The sequence below is a fragment of the Carassius carassius genome, chromosome 47 (genome assembly GCF_963082965.1).
Source record: "Carassius carassius chromosome 47, fCarCar2.1, whole genome shotgun sequence".
Taxonomy (NCBI): domain Eukaryota; kingdom Metazoa; phylum Chordata; class Actinopteri; order Cypriniformes; family Cyprinidae; genus Carassius; species Carassius carassius.
Genome location: NC_081801.1, coordinates 5,715,596 through 5,732,194, shown reverse-complemented (window position 1 = coordinate 5,732,194; position 16,599 = coordinate 5,715,596). Strand labels below are relative to the sequence as shown.

General features: G+C 37.3%; 1 protein-coding gene across 1 annotated transcript; it reads right to left on the bottom strand.

Annotated features, from left to right (window-relative positions):
• Nucleotides 1–125: 125 nt before the first annotated feature.
• On the bottom strand, nt 126–16,461 carry LOC132130160 (DDB1- and CUL4-associated factor 12). The gene is made up of 9 exons (XM_059541831.1): nt 16,043–16,461; nt 7,411–7,701; nt 5,435–5,713; nt 5,216–5,276; nt 4,437–4,630; nt 4,264–4,329; nt 4,007–4,169; nt 3,740–3,918; nt 126–1,759 (listed from the first exon to the last, which is right to left on the bottom strand). The coding sequence occupies exons 1-9, from the start codon at nt 16,097–16,099 to the stop codon at nt 1,601–1,603; spliced, it is 1,449 nt and encodes a 482-aa protein (XP_059397814.1). The 5' UTR covers nt 16,100–16,461; the 3' UTR covers nt 126–1,600.
• Between the last annotated feature and the right edge of the window lie 138 nt (nt 16,462–16,599).

The window sequence follows — 16,599 nt, the reverse complement described above, 5'->3', positions numbered from 1 at the left end:
TTGCTCAGGTAATGCCAACTTTTTTTTCTCACCTAGTGAACTGTTACATTTAATCATGTAATGTTAAAAATCGATTAGTCAGCAGAAGTATTGAGTATAAAGAAAGTCAGGATGCAAGGCCAGAATGGAAGAAAAATACACCAATAAACTTTTATTCATTTTCTTTTTGAAGAATGTCTCATGTTGCTTTTCTTTAGTTTTGTTTTGATATTGTGCAATATCTTTACACTTGTAAAAACATTCAGGAAGTGAGTATAAAAAAAGGGCACCACCAAAATAATGACAGATTAGTTCACTCGCACACACGCACATATATCCTCTGACATTTACATAAATTGTATTCTCCCTCTATTGGATTCCAAATATTTATACATATACATTTATATATATAAAATACATTTTAAAGTGATGGTAATTTCCACTTAATATATGCCTGTTACGGTGTTCATTCTACTGGCAATTTTGTGACAATTTCATGAAGATCATCATGTGTAAAATAAGAAAAAGCCTAAACAAATTCTATCTGCAACAGTCTTTCACAGAAAGACTCTGAAAAGGCAACAATGTCACACAACAATGCCCTGCCTTTAAGCAGAGATGATGATAAGAAGCAAAAATCCTAACAAATATGATTGTACCTGAACTTCATGAGTGCTAGTGATGGCAACAATACAAAATAAATAAGACGTCTAAATGTCACAGAGGGAAAATTGCAATCTTGATGTGAGTTTATGTGTGCGTTAGTACAGAATCAGCAACAAAAAGAAGCATTCTCCCAGACACCTCAAACAGAACACAAACCGTATCTGTGATTTCTTACAACTGTCTCTCCCTGCCATTATTCTGGAAAACATAAAGGAAAAAAAAAAACACAGCGGGTGAGACTTCATTGACCGCTATCTGACTCATGTCCATGTTTACTCCGTGCTCTTCATATAACTGCAGTCTTGTCAGTCCCCAATGTCCAGAGTGAGGTTACAGGTCAGGCTGTCCGTTCATTTCACCAAGATTCATCTTTGCCTATTCTCAGCTTTTTCAGGATCTACAATGTCATATCAGTCCACTGTGAGCCAAGAGAAGGAGCTGATCGGCAGGTCTTTGAAAAACACACAGCAAAACAAACTCAACATGGCATGTGTTTAAAAAAGGCAAAAACTGCAAATAAAAAAATATATATAAACAATGCACAGATAGACTGTTACATATTTTCATATATTTTTACACTATTCCACAGTTCTCAAAGGTTCAGGCAGCTGACGCACACAGGAAAAAACCTCCTTCATCCTTTCCGGACTCAAATGAACTTTTCCAGTAGATCGGGCATCAGTGTCGGTCACGTCTCTTCTTTTTATTTGCTGTTTTTTCCCCACACACAAAAAACAGATGTGAATTCAGGAGTACATCAGGCAAACGAAAATCGACAGACATAAGAACAAGCTCAAAAACAGTTGAGTATCACATCTATGCTCCTGAGTCCTTTGAGAAATAGAGGAAAATCTTGGATAGAAGCTAAACCGGAAGTGAAAATGAATGGGAAGAAAAACGGAAGATGGCCTGCAAGCACATGGTACGTGAGAGCGAAATGGAGGGATGACGGAGGCTAGCTCCAGAGGCCGGCATAGTTTCCATGTAGACCAGAACACAAGGGCCCGCCGGCCACAAAGAGTTTGGTGCCGGAGTCGTCGTAGCAGTGCGTGTATACAGCGTTCGGGAAGGAGCGAACATCAGAAAAGTAGCTTCTCCACGTTTCATCATGATTCTGTAAGGGAAATGCAAATAGAGAACCTGACTGATTCATTTCAGCATCAATCTAAATATACATGCACTATGGTTCAAAAGCTTTTGAAACAAGCCTCTTATGCTCACAGAGACAACATTTACGTAATCAAAAATACAGTAAAAACAGTAATGTTGTAAAATATTATTGCAACTGAAAATTTTAAATGAAATTTATTCCTGTGATGCAAAGTGGAATTTTCAGTCTTCAGTGTCACACGAAACCATTTAAAAATCATTGTAATAGGCTGAGTTGGTGGAAACATTTCTAATGATCAATGTTAAATACAGTTATCCTGCGTAATGTTTTTGCAGAAAATGAAATGTATTTTTACAGGATTCATTGAATAGAAAGTCCAAATTACTTTACCATTTGCTGTATCTTTACTGTACCATTTGATAAAATTAAAGGGGTCCTATTATGCTTTTCTACTTTTTGGATTTTAGTCAGTGTGTAGTGTGAATGTTTGGGCATAAAAATGATCTTCAAGCTTACAAATATCAAAGTCCACTCCAAAGGGAGATATTTCGTTTTTTTAAAAATCCCTTTTCAAGAACTAAAAAGAACTGCTCGTTTGGACTACAGCTTTTTTTTTCCCGGTTTCGTGATACTACAAAGTGGTCTATTAGAATATCATTAAAATAATTCCCACCTACGGAAATTCGAATGGTTGGGGGCAAAGTTGTGTTTTTATAACACTATATTTCTGAAGGAAACCGACTGTCTTCAGAAAATTGAATGTCATTTTAATTTAATCCTGCATGTAATGTCAAACAAAGCAGTGTTTTTGTTTGTTGTTGTTTTTTTTTTTGAGCGGAGCTGCTTTGTCTACAGCCGTTGCCAGGGAAACCTTGGTCTCTACCATAGACTGTAATAAAAACATGGACGTAGTGTCTGTGTCGTCACCAATAGGTTTCCGATGAGCATTTTTGAAGCCAAAAGTGGGCGGAGGCGGCCATCACCATCTTGTCACTACGCATCACTCCCGGGTAATCGAAAATGCGCAAAAAGGCGGGAGTTGGTTGCTGAAACCACGCCCACCTAGCTCAACAGCGGTGACAGCATTTGCAATCCACCTGTCACTCAAGTGGCCACGCCCTTATTTATACAGAACTTTAAGGCTTAATATAATTTAATTGGAACTCAACCTCCTCACAGTTGTCATGAAGGGCAAAATTAGCTATGTAGACCAAAACCAGGCTGTAAATATTTTTTGTACAAACGGCTCGATTAGTTCCGTGTTTGATGAAGGCCCGCCTTCCGAAAAACGAAATGTGTTGTGATTGGCTTGCTGTCCCAGTGTGTTTTGATTAGCGAACAGGTTAGACGGTGTTTCAGTACTGCCCCGCCACTTGACAAAGCAGCAAGTTCCATCTGCTCTGGTATAGTTAAGGATGGCATCAATATTACCATACCAATTTGAGACGGACTCAGACTCCGGAAATATTGAGCAAGAGGATCACGCACAACTTTTGCATGCACTGACAATGCAAGACATATTAGAGTGGTAACGTTATTGTTGTTTTTTCTGTATTATGTACAGATAAGTGCATATGTATTATGTTTATTGTTCTTTTAATTCTATCATTATAACATGAATTTCAGTGAAACTGTTATACTGTAGAATTTATTTATTCCACAGTCTTGTAATTGAAGTGTAAATTCTGCAGATTACATTATTTTCCAGTTTTGTCCTGGAAAAAAAAAAAAAAAACAGCGTTTCTTTGACACTGCGAAAACTTGACGCTACAGCAGCTCCTCTTCATCATCATCATCTTGTCTGATGCACTCATCCAAGCGTTCTAACCATGACCTTGCCTCTTATTTTAATGATCTTCTAATGTGCCGCTTTTTTATTGAATAGGGGTCAAATATAAAATACATATATAGCTCATGGTCTTATCAATATATACAATTTCAGCATGCAAGACAGAGAACCTGGGTCAAACTGAACAATCATACCAGCCATCCTCTTCCTGTAGAGAGTTTCAGGATGCCCTCTGCAGTGCGATTCCGGTACCCGCTGGGTGAGCTGGATGGGTCATCCAGAAAACGCTGGGCCCTGATATCATAGAAGAGCAGGGAGCCTTGGCCAGTGCCTACCGTCACTAAGTGTTCATAAAAACTCACAGAGCGAATACCTAAGAGAGAAGTAAACACCCAAAACTAAGAATCGATTTGCTTTACAACTTTTAACTTTTTAACTGTATTTGGAGAGGGGGGATATACCACTGCCACGCTCCCTGGAGCTCACAGATTTGATGTTCTGAGATGGCTGCCGGGGGTCAAGGAAGGAAACGTGTGCCTGAGAACCGACTGCATAAACAGACCAGTCCAGGCCATATGCCAGACACACGTTCTCCTTACAGTAAGGGAGTTTGGTAGAAAGCTCCTGAAAATCAAATTAAATGGGGAAAGCATCCATTTAGACTATTGTAAAAACCTGGAAAAATGTGAAAAAAAAATGCAGATAGTTGTAAATGTACCTTGGACAGGTTGTCTTCTGCCTTCCACAGATGGAAATATCCATCTAAAGAAACTGCACCCAACTCCTAATGGATGAATTAAAGAGACAAAAGCGGAATCGGAGAAATGGTGAGCTTGAATAACGCACAAAGCAAACAATTTTCAGTCACATGAGTCAAGGACAGCCACTGACCTTATGGCTGTTGTTGAAGGCCAGTGCGCGCACTTTGCAGTTATAGGGGTGGGTGTACTCTTTCGGGATGTCCTTGAGAGCGCGGTGAGAAATGTGGGAGTAACAAGGAACACCTTCCACATTCTGATGCTTCTCGGCCTGAGTCAGCACCTCCTCTGATATCTCCCACAGACCCATGGAACCGTCACGAGATCCTGCTCCGGTAAATAAAAGATTCATTCTCCTTTAATAGAAGAGTAGAATCTGTACACCAGGAATAACATCCGATTGTGTACAACACATTAGAGATAATCTAAAATGAATTTATAATTAATGAAAAACTACACCACGACAGGGTAGTCATATAGCATTAAACCGGTTTATTTTGCAATAATGACTAACTATATATAACCGAGATATATCCACGACAATGAAAAGAAAAAGTATATATATATAATTATCTTTACTGTAATATAGATATAAATCTCAACACACACACATACAGTATATATATTCTATTTATCTTTATATGTATAAAAAATGATAAATTACTTTATTGAGAAATGGAGGCAGGGATGTGCTAAGCTAATGAAGATGATGTCAAACATTCTTAATGTTTCTAAACTGGGCCCCATTTTTATTATGCAAAACATACTTTCTATTTCTGTTCTCCCTTGGCTCTTGGGGTGAAATATAACACTAGACATTCTTGACAGGTTTCTTGAAATGTACACTAGCACTTAATGTGTTAGGACACAGTGTAAAGTGTTTGCTCAAAACAGGTTCTACAAGCTTCTTACCGGAGACTGCCATGGTATCACTGATCCATGCAATGGAGAATATCCAGTCATTGTGTCCATCCTGTTAAAATACAGAACCAGTTTGAGTCTAGAGAAATACTTTATCCGTGCATAGTCAAAGCTAGCCACTTAGAGCACTTGAGCTCTTTGAATCCAAAGGCTGAAGCCACTAAACCGTTTGACATTTACACTTCTTGCACAACTAGAGGCCAGACTCACATCCCCGACGCAGACAGGGTCAAGTGTGGGAAGTCTGTACACTGCTAGGCTGTTGGGGTTGTCTCCTCCAGTGGCCAACAAAGTACGAGAGGGGTTCAGCTCAATGGCGTGGATGCCACACCCCTGCTGGACATCTAGGCCTACGACTGATCCTGTATTGTGGAAGGGGAAATGGCCTCCAACTCCACTAAAACCCTGGGAAACCTCTCCCCTGCCCTTTCTATCTTTCAGCATGGGTATCCTTGATATCTTTCCCGAGAGTACATCCACCACAAATAGCTAAGAAAACATAGAAAAACAGGATTAGTAAAGTCATCTAAAAGAAGACTGCAACTAAGAGATGATAAATACATATCTTTTTATAACATATAGAATACATTCAGACAACTTTCCTGCTACTTTTATGTCATTTGGGAGCTTGACCATCGCCATTCTCCTTTATATGGAAATGCATCATTTAGATGACAATTTAAATTTTTGTGTGAACTATACTTTTAAAGCAATATCAAACGCAAGTTAAATAATAATACAATACTAGGGCTGCACGATATTGGGAAAAAATGACATTGCGATATTTTATTTTTCTGCGATATATATTGCGATATGAAATCTAATCAAATTTTTTCTTACAAACAAAAATGGGGTGAGCACACTTACATTCTCATTTTAAATGATTTGGACATCAGAGTATTATTTAAATTATTTGTTTGTAACTTAAGGATATGGTTTGAATTGTTAACATATTAACTAACATGAACTTACCACGAGCAATACTTTTGTTACTATATTTATTAATCTTGGTTTATAAAAACACAGCTGTTTTCATTTCAACAATGAAGGCTATAGCCTAAATATTGAAATTAACAATGTTGTAGAAGTTCAATTTAGTAATAGTAAATGTAAAAAATGTAGTTAAATAGTTTTATTAAATAGAACATTATTGTAAAGTGTTACAGATTTTTTTTATACACCAATTCAGACGTCTCGTGAGTTCAGTGTTGGACAGGTCAGTTGTTTAAACCATTCATTAAATTGAATCGGTTCAAAGGAATCATTAGTTTACGAATCAGACGAGTACAGCACGCGTTGTGTAATTATCTCTGCAGTTTAGGATATCGCACAAGATTTGACAACACAGAAAACATTTCATCACTGGATAGGTTTTTTTTTTTTTTTTGTACGACACCAATGTGTCAATTGATTTTGATTAATATGCGCAAGGGAGAGAGAGCAAGACAGCGCTTGTGTTGTTTGAAGACGGTGAAGGTGAGCGTCCGCGCCCGGCCGGGGCTCTATCACTCTCTCTCTCGCTCTCTCTGCTCGTTCTTATATGCGCCCTGTTAAGCTGACAGGACTTAAAAACAAATGCAAATGATAAACTTTCACTCTATGATGGTTAAGCTGTGCAATTAATCCGCGAATCACATTAGTCAAGGGCCGGTGAGCAGCTGGCCCGTACAGTTAATGAATAACTGATCAACTACGACAGCCTACATCGCACATCCCGCGATGTGACTATCCTGGATTCGTACATCGCGATATCGATGCTTAAACGACACATCGTGCAGCCCTATACAGTACCCATCAATAACTTATTTAACATGGAATATTCCTGAAGGGTGACATGTATTGAAAACGTTTTGTGTACTAGTATGTCAGTAGTTTTTTTATGGTCAAATAATATATATAATTATTTATTTATTTATTAGGGGTGTAACGGATCATGTCTTTGTACTGAAAATATTCGGTATGGGCCTTTTGGTTCGGTATGCATGTACAAAAATATAATCAAAACTTAAAATAAACTTCTCTAGAACCAGTATTCTCATTTTCTATTTCCCAATATACCAACAAAATCAATGGTAAACTTTCAAAGAGATCAATAATTAAATGGGAGGAAAGACCAGTAATATGTTGCAGATCATGAATACAGCATTCAAAACATTACATACTAAAGTATCGATCAGAAATCTCACCGTATTGCATTTGGTCCCGCACACCACCTGCCTTTGGTTGAGCCATTGGGAAGCGAACACCTTGTTGAGGCGGCCGAGGGAGAACTCTCTCTCTCTGAGGATTCCTGGGATGCGTCCGGCAGCGAATCTGCGCAGACTCCGCTGAAAGCTCCACTCATGCTGCTGTTGTGGGCGGAACTCCCTTCCTCTCAAAGAACACACCACTGACTGCCGGCTCTGCCACCAGTGCTGAGCATGACACGCTGAGCTGGACACGCGGGCACGCTTGATCGCAGACTGACACCAGTCAAGCTATTAGAAGGACAAAAAGGAGTGAGTCGAGCGTGTAAAAAATCTAAATGAAACAAATGTACTTTCATAAATCATACATGATTGATCAATTGCATGTCATTTTAAAGAAATGAAAATAATTGTCAAAAACTAACAGCATTTACTGTCAGTTCCTAATAATTATCTATCTATCCATCCATCCATCCATCCATCCATCCATCATTTTCAGCCATAGCAGCATTAAAAAGGCTACATACATGGAAAACTCAACAATAAAACTCTTTAAAATAGTCTTAACCATAATTTAATTAATTCAATACACCAATTTAACAATATTAGCTTTACAAACAATTAAATATCATGTGCAATCTTTCAAAATGATATTTGATTAAAAAGTCTAATCATTTTTCTGAAGAAATTTTTCAAATGTCCATTAATGTACCTTCACTAAATAATAATAAGAAAAAAATAAAAACACTAAAAACAAACAAAAAGAAAATCATTTTAAATGCTACAAATAAATTACAGCATCATTATAATGTAAGGCATGAAAATGGATATTAATTTGGAAAATTATTATTAAATAATTAGTGTTTAAAAGAATCTCTTTAAGTGAACATTACATAAACAGTTTTCATAAAACCTTGAAAAAGAAAATGTTCACTTAATTTTACTTCACAAAAATGTTATTTGTTTGTGAATTGCACTCGTTCTGGTTACATTACATTTTCGAACAGAAACTAGAGTTGTGCCGATAGACGATAGTATTCTGTATCAACGATATGATGATTAGATAATTATTATTATTACCAGGCTAGTTTTATTATCTAATTAATATTAGAGCTTATTTGTTTCATCATATTTATTTTTATTAGTGTTCAAATGATATAGAATTTTTCAATGGCCGATGACAATATTAAGAAATCAATCTGGCCGACTGGCCGATATGAGGCCAATATAATACAATTAAAAAACAAGTAAATGAGAGACATGCAGAAAATTGTTGAAACTAAATGAATATTTATTATGCATAAATATTTATTAAAACCTAAATCTAAATAATGTACAGAACTGAGCAGGGTTGCCAGGTTTTCACAATAAAACCCGCCCAATTGCTACTCAAAAAAAGCCAAAAATAGTTCCCCTGTAAAAATCTCATTCTGGGAGTAAAATACAAAGTTTTCGGTAGGGACCCTCCAGTGGAATTCGCATTCCAGGGGCTTAATATCACGTTTTCAAGGAGGTCACTTCAACCCACGGACATGAAAAACAGCCTGCAGCATGGATAACCGCAGACTAGGCAACACTGCAACTGAGATAACAATTAGTGCAAGCTTTCCTTTGCTTTTGCTAAAACATATAGATTTATCAAACCTGAATGATTAAAATTTTAAAAAGTAAAATTTTATTGCAATCGTTATGAAATCGAAGAAATCATTTGTAATAATGACAGCTGTTTGCGTAGCTTGTCAGTGAACTACGGCTGTGTGTAGTAAATGTTGTTCCATCTGAGAGCACATGAAATTGCCACATTTAATAAAGTTTTTACTCCAAATACACTTCATAACATCAGTCGAGTGTTTAAAATAAATCCTTCTGTCAGATGATGTGACTTCTTACACAGAATAAGGCACGCAACATATTTCATAGTACTCTAAGCGGTGATAATGGCACTGCATTATAAATATGCTTTATTTTAATATAAAATAATAAGAAGAGGAACTGAGATAAATCATATATTGTAGCAGTTAAATCTTCTGTTTATTCAGCTACAGTGAATAAACAGAATATAACAGAATATCTTCGGGGCATATTTGGATTTTCAGCGTGAGAGCGTCCTCTGACCTGCGGATGAAGATTTATTGCCGATCACAGAACTGTGCTTCTCTGAAAGATACACATGAAATTCACAGCTTCTGTCGAATCATGATTTTGATTCCATTTTAGTTAATCGCACAGTCCTACTTTGGGATAGTTGGTTAATAATAAAGATATATGTCTATGATCTGTTTTATTTTGCTTGTCAGTTTCATTGTAAAAATAATACAAGCCTGAAGGCATATAATTACATGTTTGGTTATCAGCATATAGTAGCATTAATTAAGACTGGAACATATAAAAAGGTATAGTACACACATGATATTAAGCCAATAATGGGCAATAAAATACAGTCAGCGGATATGCCTGAATAAACATATAAAGGAATTCAAATGTATTATTATTACTTCGAGTTCTCGTTTCGACAGATATCATTCAGGAGTGCACAGGCTTTTGAGATCACCAGAAAATGGCGTCTTGTTTAAAAGTACCCAAGAACAACACTTGTATCAGAGGAATAGCCAGTCGTGGGATTTCTGGTTGTTTGTGAGGTAAACACGGTTTCATTTAGTTTTAAATTGGTTTATATCACATCTGTGTCTCCCACCGGAGCTGCCGCTGGACTGCAGATCTGATATATCCTGGTACGTTTGAATAAGACTTTGCTGCACACTGGAATGTTATTGTAAGTAACACAACGTAGAGTTGCATTAGAAAGTGAATGACAATGGGTCTTTCAGGTGCTGGCTTCACATCTGAGTGGCTTGTCTTAAAGATGAAGATGATAAATGCAATGATATGGTGTCAATCAGTTTTGAAAGACATCGGCCACACAGAAATACTTTTTTTTTTCAGTTGTTTTTATTACCATTTTCCAACAGTTTTATACAAATCACTTACATATATACAATTTGTATATGTATGAATGTAAACAGAAAAAAAAGAAAAAAAAAACACACAACCAAAGCAAAATTCCTGCACACACTTGAAGTATTAAGTAAAAATAATATCAAATCAGGCAATAGGAGGGTCGTCCAAATTTACTTGTTATAATAATTAATAAAAGGTTGCCAAATTGAGTAAAATGTTTTTTCTATCTTCCTTAAAGAATATAAAAATGTTTCCACTTGTAAATATTGCATTACGCATCTGAGAAGGTTCTGATGAGTAGGAGGAATTTTATTTTTCCAGTTTAGTAAAATTAGACGTCTGGCTAGCAGCATCACAAAACACAAAACATTAATTTGTGAGCTGTTCAAATGTATATCTATAGGTACAACACCAAATAGTGACATTACTGGATCTGTTGGAAGTCTAACATTAAAAATTGTTGACAAAGTCTCAATTATTTTAGACCAATAGAGGTTAATGAGGGGACAGTTCCAAAATGTATGTGCCAATGAAGCAGGGGCATAGCCACAATGTTCACAAGAGGCGTCCACTCCTGGACACATCTTGGACAGTCTTTGTTTGGAAAGGTGCAATCGGTGCAGGATTTTAAACTGCAGCAGACCGTGTCTGATACATACTGAAGAGGAGTGGACCCGCTCTTGAGCTTCGATCCACTGGTCGTCTGTGATGTTTATTCCTAAGTCTTCACTCCAAGCATTCTTTATATAGTCAAGTGTAGTTGTACAATCTATTTGTAAAAGGTAATTATATATTCTAGAAATGGACCCTTTTTTGAGTGGGTTATTCAATAATACATTGTTCATAGGACATACTTCAGGCTGATTTGGAAAAGAGGGAAATGTTGCTTTAGTAAAGTTGGGAATTTGCAAGTATTTAAAAAAGTCCTTGTTATCAATATTACATTTATTTATTAATTGTTCAAATGTTGGAAATATTTTGTCAATGAAGAGGTCTATAATTGTATGCACTCCTTTAGGGTCCCATTGTTTAAATGTTTGACCTGAAAAAAGCTTATGTGCTTGATTACCAATTATTGGTGTATGGACTGAACATTGATTCCACTGAAAATGTCTTCTAATCTGAGACCAAATTTTTAGTGAGTGAGACACAACAGGATTTTGAGCCTTAAATTTAGAAAGATCAGAGGTATAATGTATCAATGATCTCAATGTATTAGGAGAAAAAGCTTGATTTTCCATCTGTTCCCAATCAGGTTTGAGAGATCCATTCCAAAATGACATACATCGAATATTGCAGGACCAATAATAGAGCCGAAAACTGGGCAATCCCATTCCTCCTATGGGTTTGGGTCTTTGTAAAAAGGATTTTTTAATTCTTGGTGTCTTTTTATTCCAAATAAAGGATGCAACTAAAGAATCTATTAAGAATCTAACTAAAAATAGTTCTTATTAATCAAAATTGGAACACACTGAAATAAAAATAAATATTTCGGTAAAACATTCATTCTGATAAGATTAATTCGGCCAGCGAGAGAGATCGGGAGATTAGATCACCTCACGATCTGTTGCTCTGTTTGTTTATATAGGTTGACAAAGTTTTTGCTGAAGAGGCCAGATATTTCCTGAGTGATATTTATTCCGAGGTATTTAAAACAGTCTGAAACAGCGAAGGGAAAGGGGGTGAGCATATGTACTTGATCTTTTGCCTTAGAGCTGATCGGAAATAATATGCTTTTTGACAGATTAATTTTATATCCTGATACTTTCCCGAAGTCAGATAGCATGGACATAATTTTTGGTAGAGATCGAGATGGATCTGAAACATATAAAAGCAGATCGTCTGCATATAAGGACACTTTATGCTCCTTATCTCCTCTTACGATCCCCTTATAATCCCCCGTTGAGCGCAGCAAAATAGCAAGAGGTTCTATAACAACAAGGGAGACAAAGTGCAGCCTTGTCGTGTTGACCGGTGAAGAGGAAAAGAACAAGAGTCCATATTATTTGTGTGAACACATGCTTAAGGCTGAGCATAAAGCAGCTGAATTAAAGAAAAGTAGTAGGGGCCAAATCCAAACCTTGACAGGGCCGAGAAGAGAAAATCCCACTCGACCCTGTCGAAGGCCTTCTCGGCATCCAGTGAGAACAATATTTCGGATACTTCTTTATTTGGACTTTGAGTGTAGATAACTATCGCCTGATGTTAAAAAACAACTGCCTGTCTTTAACAAATCCAGTTTGGTCTGATGACACAACAGTTGGAAGAACATTTTCCAAACGAATGGCTAAGGTCTTTGCCAAAATTTTGTTATCTACATTCAAAACGTTTATAGGTCTATATGAACCTGGTTTTAGAGGGTCCTTGCCAGATTTATGGATTAAAGAGATACATGCATCGTATAATGTTGGAGGCAAAGAACCTATAGTTAATGCTTCATTATAGACACTTAAAAGAAGTGTTGAGATTTGATCTATAAAAGCCTTGTAAAATTCAACACTGTAACCATCAGGGCCAGGGCACTTAGAGTTTTGCATACACTGTATAGCTTGTTTTATTTCTAAGTTTGAAATAGGTTGTTCCAATAATTTTTTTGTTTTCTAGACTTATAGTAGGTATCTGAAGGTTATTAAAAAAAAATTCTATTAAGTTTGAATCATTTTTGGATTCTGAAGAGTACAACTTAGAGCACAAATTTTTGAATGTGTCATTTATTATTTTGGGATTGGTTGTTGTCTGACCAGAATCTGTTCATATCTCTGTAATTAACCTTGATGCTGCTGCTTCTTTAATTTGCTGGGCTAACAGAACCCCTAATTTATGAGCACAATCTCTGAGGACATTTGGTTTTATGTGGCTTCCTTGCAATCCAGCACTGTGTAGGCACTTTTGCAGCTTTTAAATACAGCTTGCACTCGAAGAAAAACACCTGGTGGCACTGCAAATTCATCACCTCACTCTTCTAACAACCCTCTATACAATCAAAAAAATTACCCCAAAACTGCCAAATAACAAAAGTGAGGGGGCATTCATCTGATGCTAACACCAGCTGGCAGACAAAGCGATCCTGTGCTCCCCAGCGAACATCGACAAATCAAATATATTCATGACAGATTTAAGTAAAACCAATGTATATCAGCTCCAATGGGCCCATCAATCTGTGTGTGCGAGACTGAGACTCGTTCATTGTAATGCTTATCCTTGCTAAACAGCACTGACGACATCATGCTTATAATCAAGACATCATCACCCACATAAACAACTCTTGCTGAAATTACATCATCTGTCCAGAGCATGATGAGATGAGTAATACACTCCTTCATGTGCCAATCTAGTCATGAACACAGATGTATCTCTACTCCAGTAAAGCTCTTCCTATCCCCCCTCAGGCCAGTAGACATCTGACTGACCCAGATCCTAACGCCCAAGTAGGTCACAACAGCATCTTCATCAATACATTGCCACCTTCCCACACAGATAAAAAAAAAGTTCAAGAATGTCTAAGTTGTGGGAAGGCTCAGCAATAACAAACTATACAAAAATAAACTACAAAAATATATATTCGACAACCTACAGTCCCACCTCAAGCTCTTGCCATTGGCCGATTAGGATCCTCAAACATACATTTTGCAGGAATAACTCTGCAAATGGTGGTCTCTGCATATTAAACTGTGATATGCATATTAAACTGTGGGGAAGTCGTGGCCTAATGGTTAGAGAGTCGGACTCGCAATCGAAGGGTTGTGAGTTCAAGTCTCGGGCTGACAGGAATTGTGGGTGGGGGGAGTGCATGTACAGTGCTCTCTCCACCCTCAATACCACGACTTAGGTGCCCTTAAGCAAGGCATCGAACCCCCAACTGCTCCCCAGGTGCCGCAGCATAAATGGCTGCCCACTGCTCCGGGTGTGTGTTCACAGTGTGTGTGTGCACTTTGGATGGGTTAAATGCAGAGCACGAATTCTGAGTATGGGTCACCATACTTGGCTGTATGTCACGTCACTTTCTCTTAAAGAAAAAATAAATAAATATCAGAAAGCTTTAAAGAATGTTTTTTTTTTTTTTAAAACAGTAGTGCCTAAATGCACTAAATGATGTTTATGAAGATTGAAGATTGCAATACAGCATTTGAGAATAACAAACACATAAATAAACTTAAGATAATGTAACTGTAAGTTATACTAATTTATAAATTTGTAAATAATTTATACTTTTTTAAATATTTTTTATAATAATAATAATATAAGGTTTTATAAGTCAATGTAGTGTTACCCGAGAAAGGTTAAACAACACAGTAAGATAAACCAAGACATACATAACCATTAACATCATAAGGCCTAGTTATTACAAACATCGATTGTTGAGGTCCATGATATCAGTGCATTGTTTTTATTGATGTGCTCTTTTAGATCTGGCTGTCACTAAGGGATACGTCCAGGGCTGAAGTGTGATATCCTAAATAAACCTTCAAAAACACCTAATAAGGACAGCATAGTAGAAAACGATTCAGCGCTCCGGTGAGACACAAAGTGAGCCTCACTTTGCCCTGAGGAAGACCATTGCGGTCGAAACATGTCGGCATTTTATATTTTGATATTGGCCATACTACAATAAAGGCTTCTTAACGTTTACCTTCTCCACCTGAATTCTTTTTGAGTGCCTGGGACCTGTGTTTTTTTCATTCTATAAGGACAGCATAGTGTTGACAAAATAACTGTAATGTATTGTATTGTCCATATCACACTCATTTTTTTATACTCATCTTGTGTTTTCCTCCTAGTGGTAATAATAGAACCCAATTAAAAATACAAGCAAAATTATTTAAAATGATGTATGATGACAATAACAAATTTGTTGAACTCATACCAGGTGAAATGTAGAAAGAGGACCTTCAGGATGAAGACTGTCCATGACATTGCCTGATGATTTAACAAATGTTTTCATAATTATCTGACAGTTTTGACAAAAACACAGCTGTGAGAGGCAAGTAAAATGAACCTCTTCCTTGTGTTGGGACATGTTTGTTTAAAGGCTACATATTTATGTATTTCGTTTAAAAAACATTTAATTTATATAAATTCTATAAGTCTGAGGAAAGGTGGTTTTTACGATGACAATGTAATATCACTAGGAGAAAATGGAAAGAAATCTTTTAAGAACATTACAGTGATCATATATGAATGTGTTTCAGAACGAATGCATGACATGTTTGGTCTCTTATCAAGAATCACTGAGCTGCAAACGCCACATTGTGCTATTCTTATTTTTCATCTTGACAATTAAAAAAAAATAATGGAGAACTGCAGCAAATCTCAGAGACTCACTAACTTTCTTATACTCTTGCTGTAAAAACATTATCCTGTTATCTAGTGCACGATTAAGACATAGAGAAGACACATAACCTTAATGTTCAAGACAACTGATAAATGATTGCTCATTAATAAACCCGCTTACCAACGCCAGATCAATGTCAACAACTAAGTGAACAACCTCACAGTTAGCCTTTAGCCAGCAGACTGGTGACAAACATTAGACTGCAATATGTTCTTGTTTGTAAACATTTCGATCTTGTGTTTCTGTTTCCTATGATTTATGGGTGTTATTTCATATAAAACGAGGGGTTAGCATATGGCTCCATTGTCGTGTTTTTCTTAGGTATGAGAGGTATGTTTTTACCTGTTGTTCCTTGGCCTCCTCTGCTTTCCTTTTCCTGCTAACTGCTTTTCTCGCCATAGCCCAACACGCACAGGTCCCTCACCCACATGGAGGGCGGCAGCGACGCTGGGAAGTGGATCATATAATGGCGATGGGGTTGTTTCGGAGGCCTCTGGGCTGCTGGTGATACGGCGCGACTAACTCGAGTCGAGTCGGACGAGGTTGAATCGAATAACCGCCCGATTCCGGTACAGTTGCCGATCACCGATCCATTTGATTTGGGTCGTTTTTAGGGTTAAATTGTTTGCTTTCCGTCTGTATGGAGGAGCTACAAGGGTACCGCTGCCCCTCCTCTGCACCGAGCTCAGTTTTCACCAATTTTCCTTCTCTCTCGGTCCGTCGTTCTCTTGACAAAACGCGTCATCTGACATCGTACAGTGACGCGCGTAGCCGCGCTCCAGTCAAACAACAACAAAAACAAGGTCAAACGTAAGCGTTCGCGTCGGCTGCGTGCGTACGTGAGCGCGCACGACCTCTTCACGTTCTATGGCTCGCGTTTCATTTTCTGCCTGTAAATG

Coding starts and splice junctions, on each gene's coding strand:
- LOC132130160 (XM_059541831.1), bottom strand. CDS start 16,099: ATGGCGAGAAAAGCAGTTAGCAGGAAAAGGAAAGCAGAGGAGGCCAAG. Junction 5,277..5,434: donor ACCCTGTCTGCGTCGGGGAT/GTGAGTCTGGCC, acceptor GTATTTTAACAG/GATGGACACAATGACTGGAT. Junction 3,919..4,006: donor CTCCAGGGAGCGTGGCAGTG/GTATATCCCCCC, acceptor CTTCTCTCTTAG/GTATTCGCTCTGTGAGTTTT.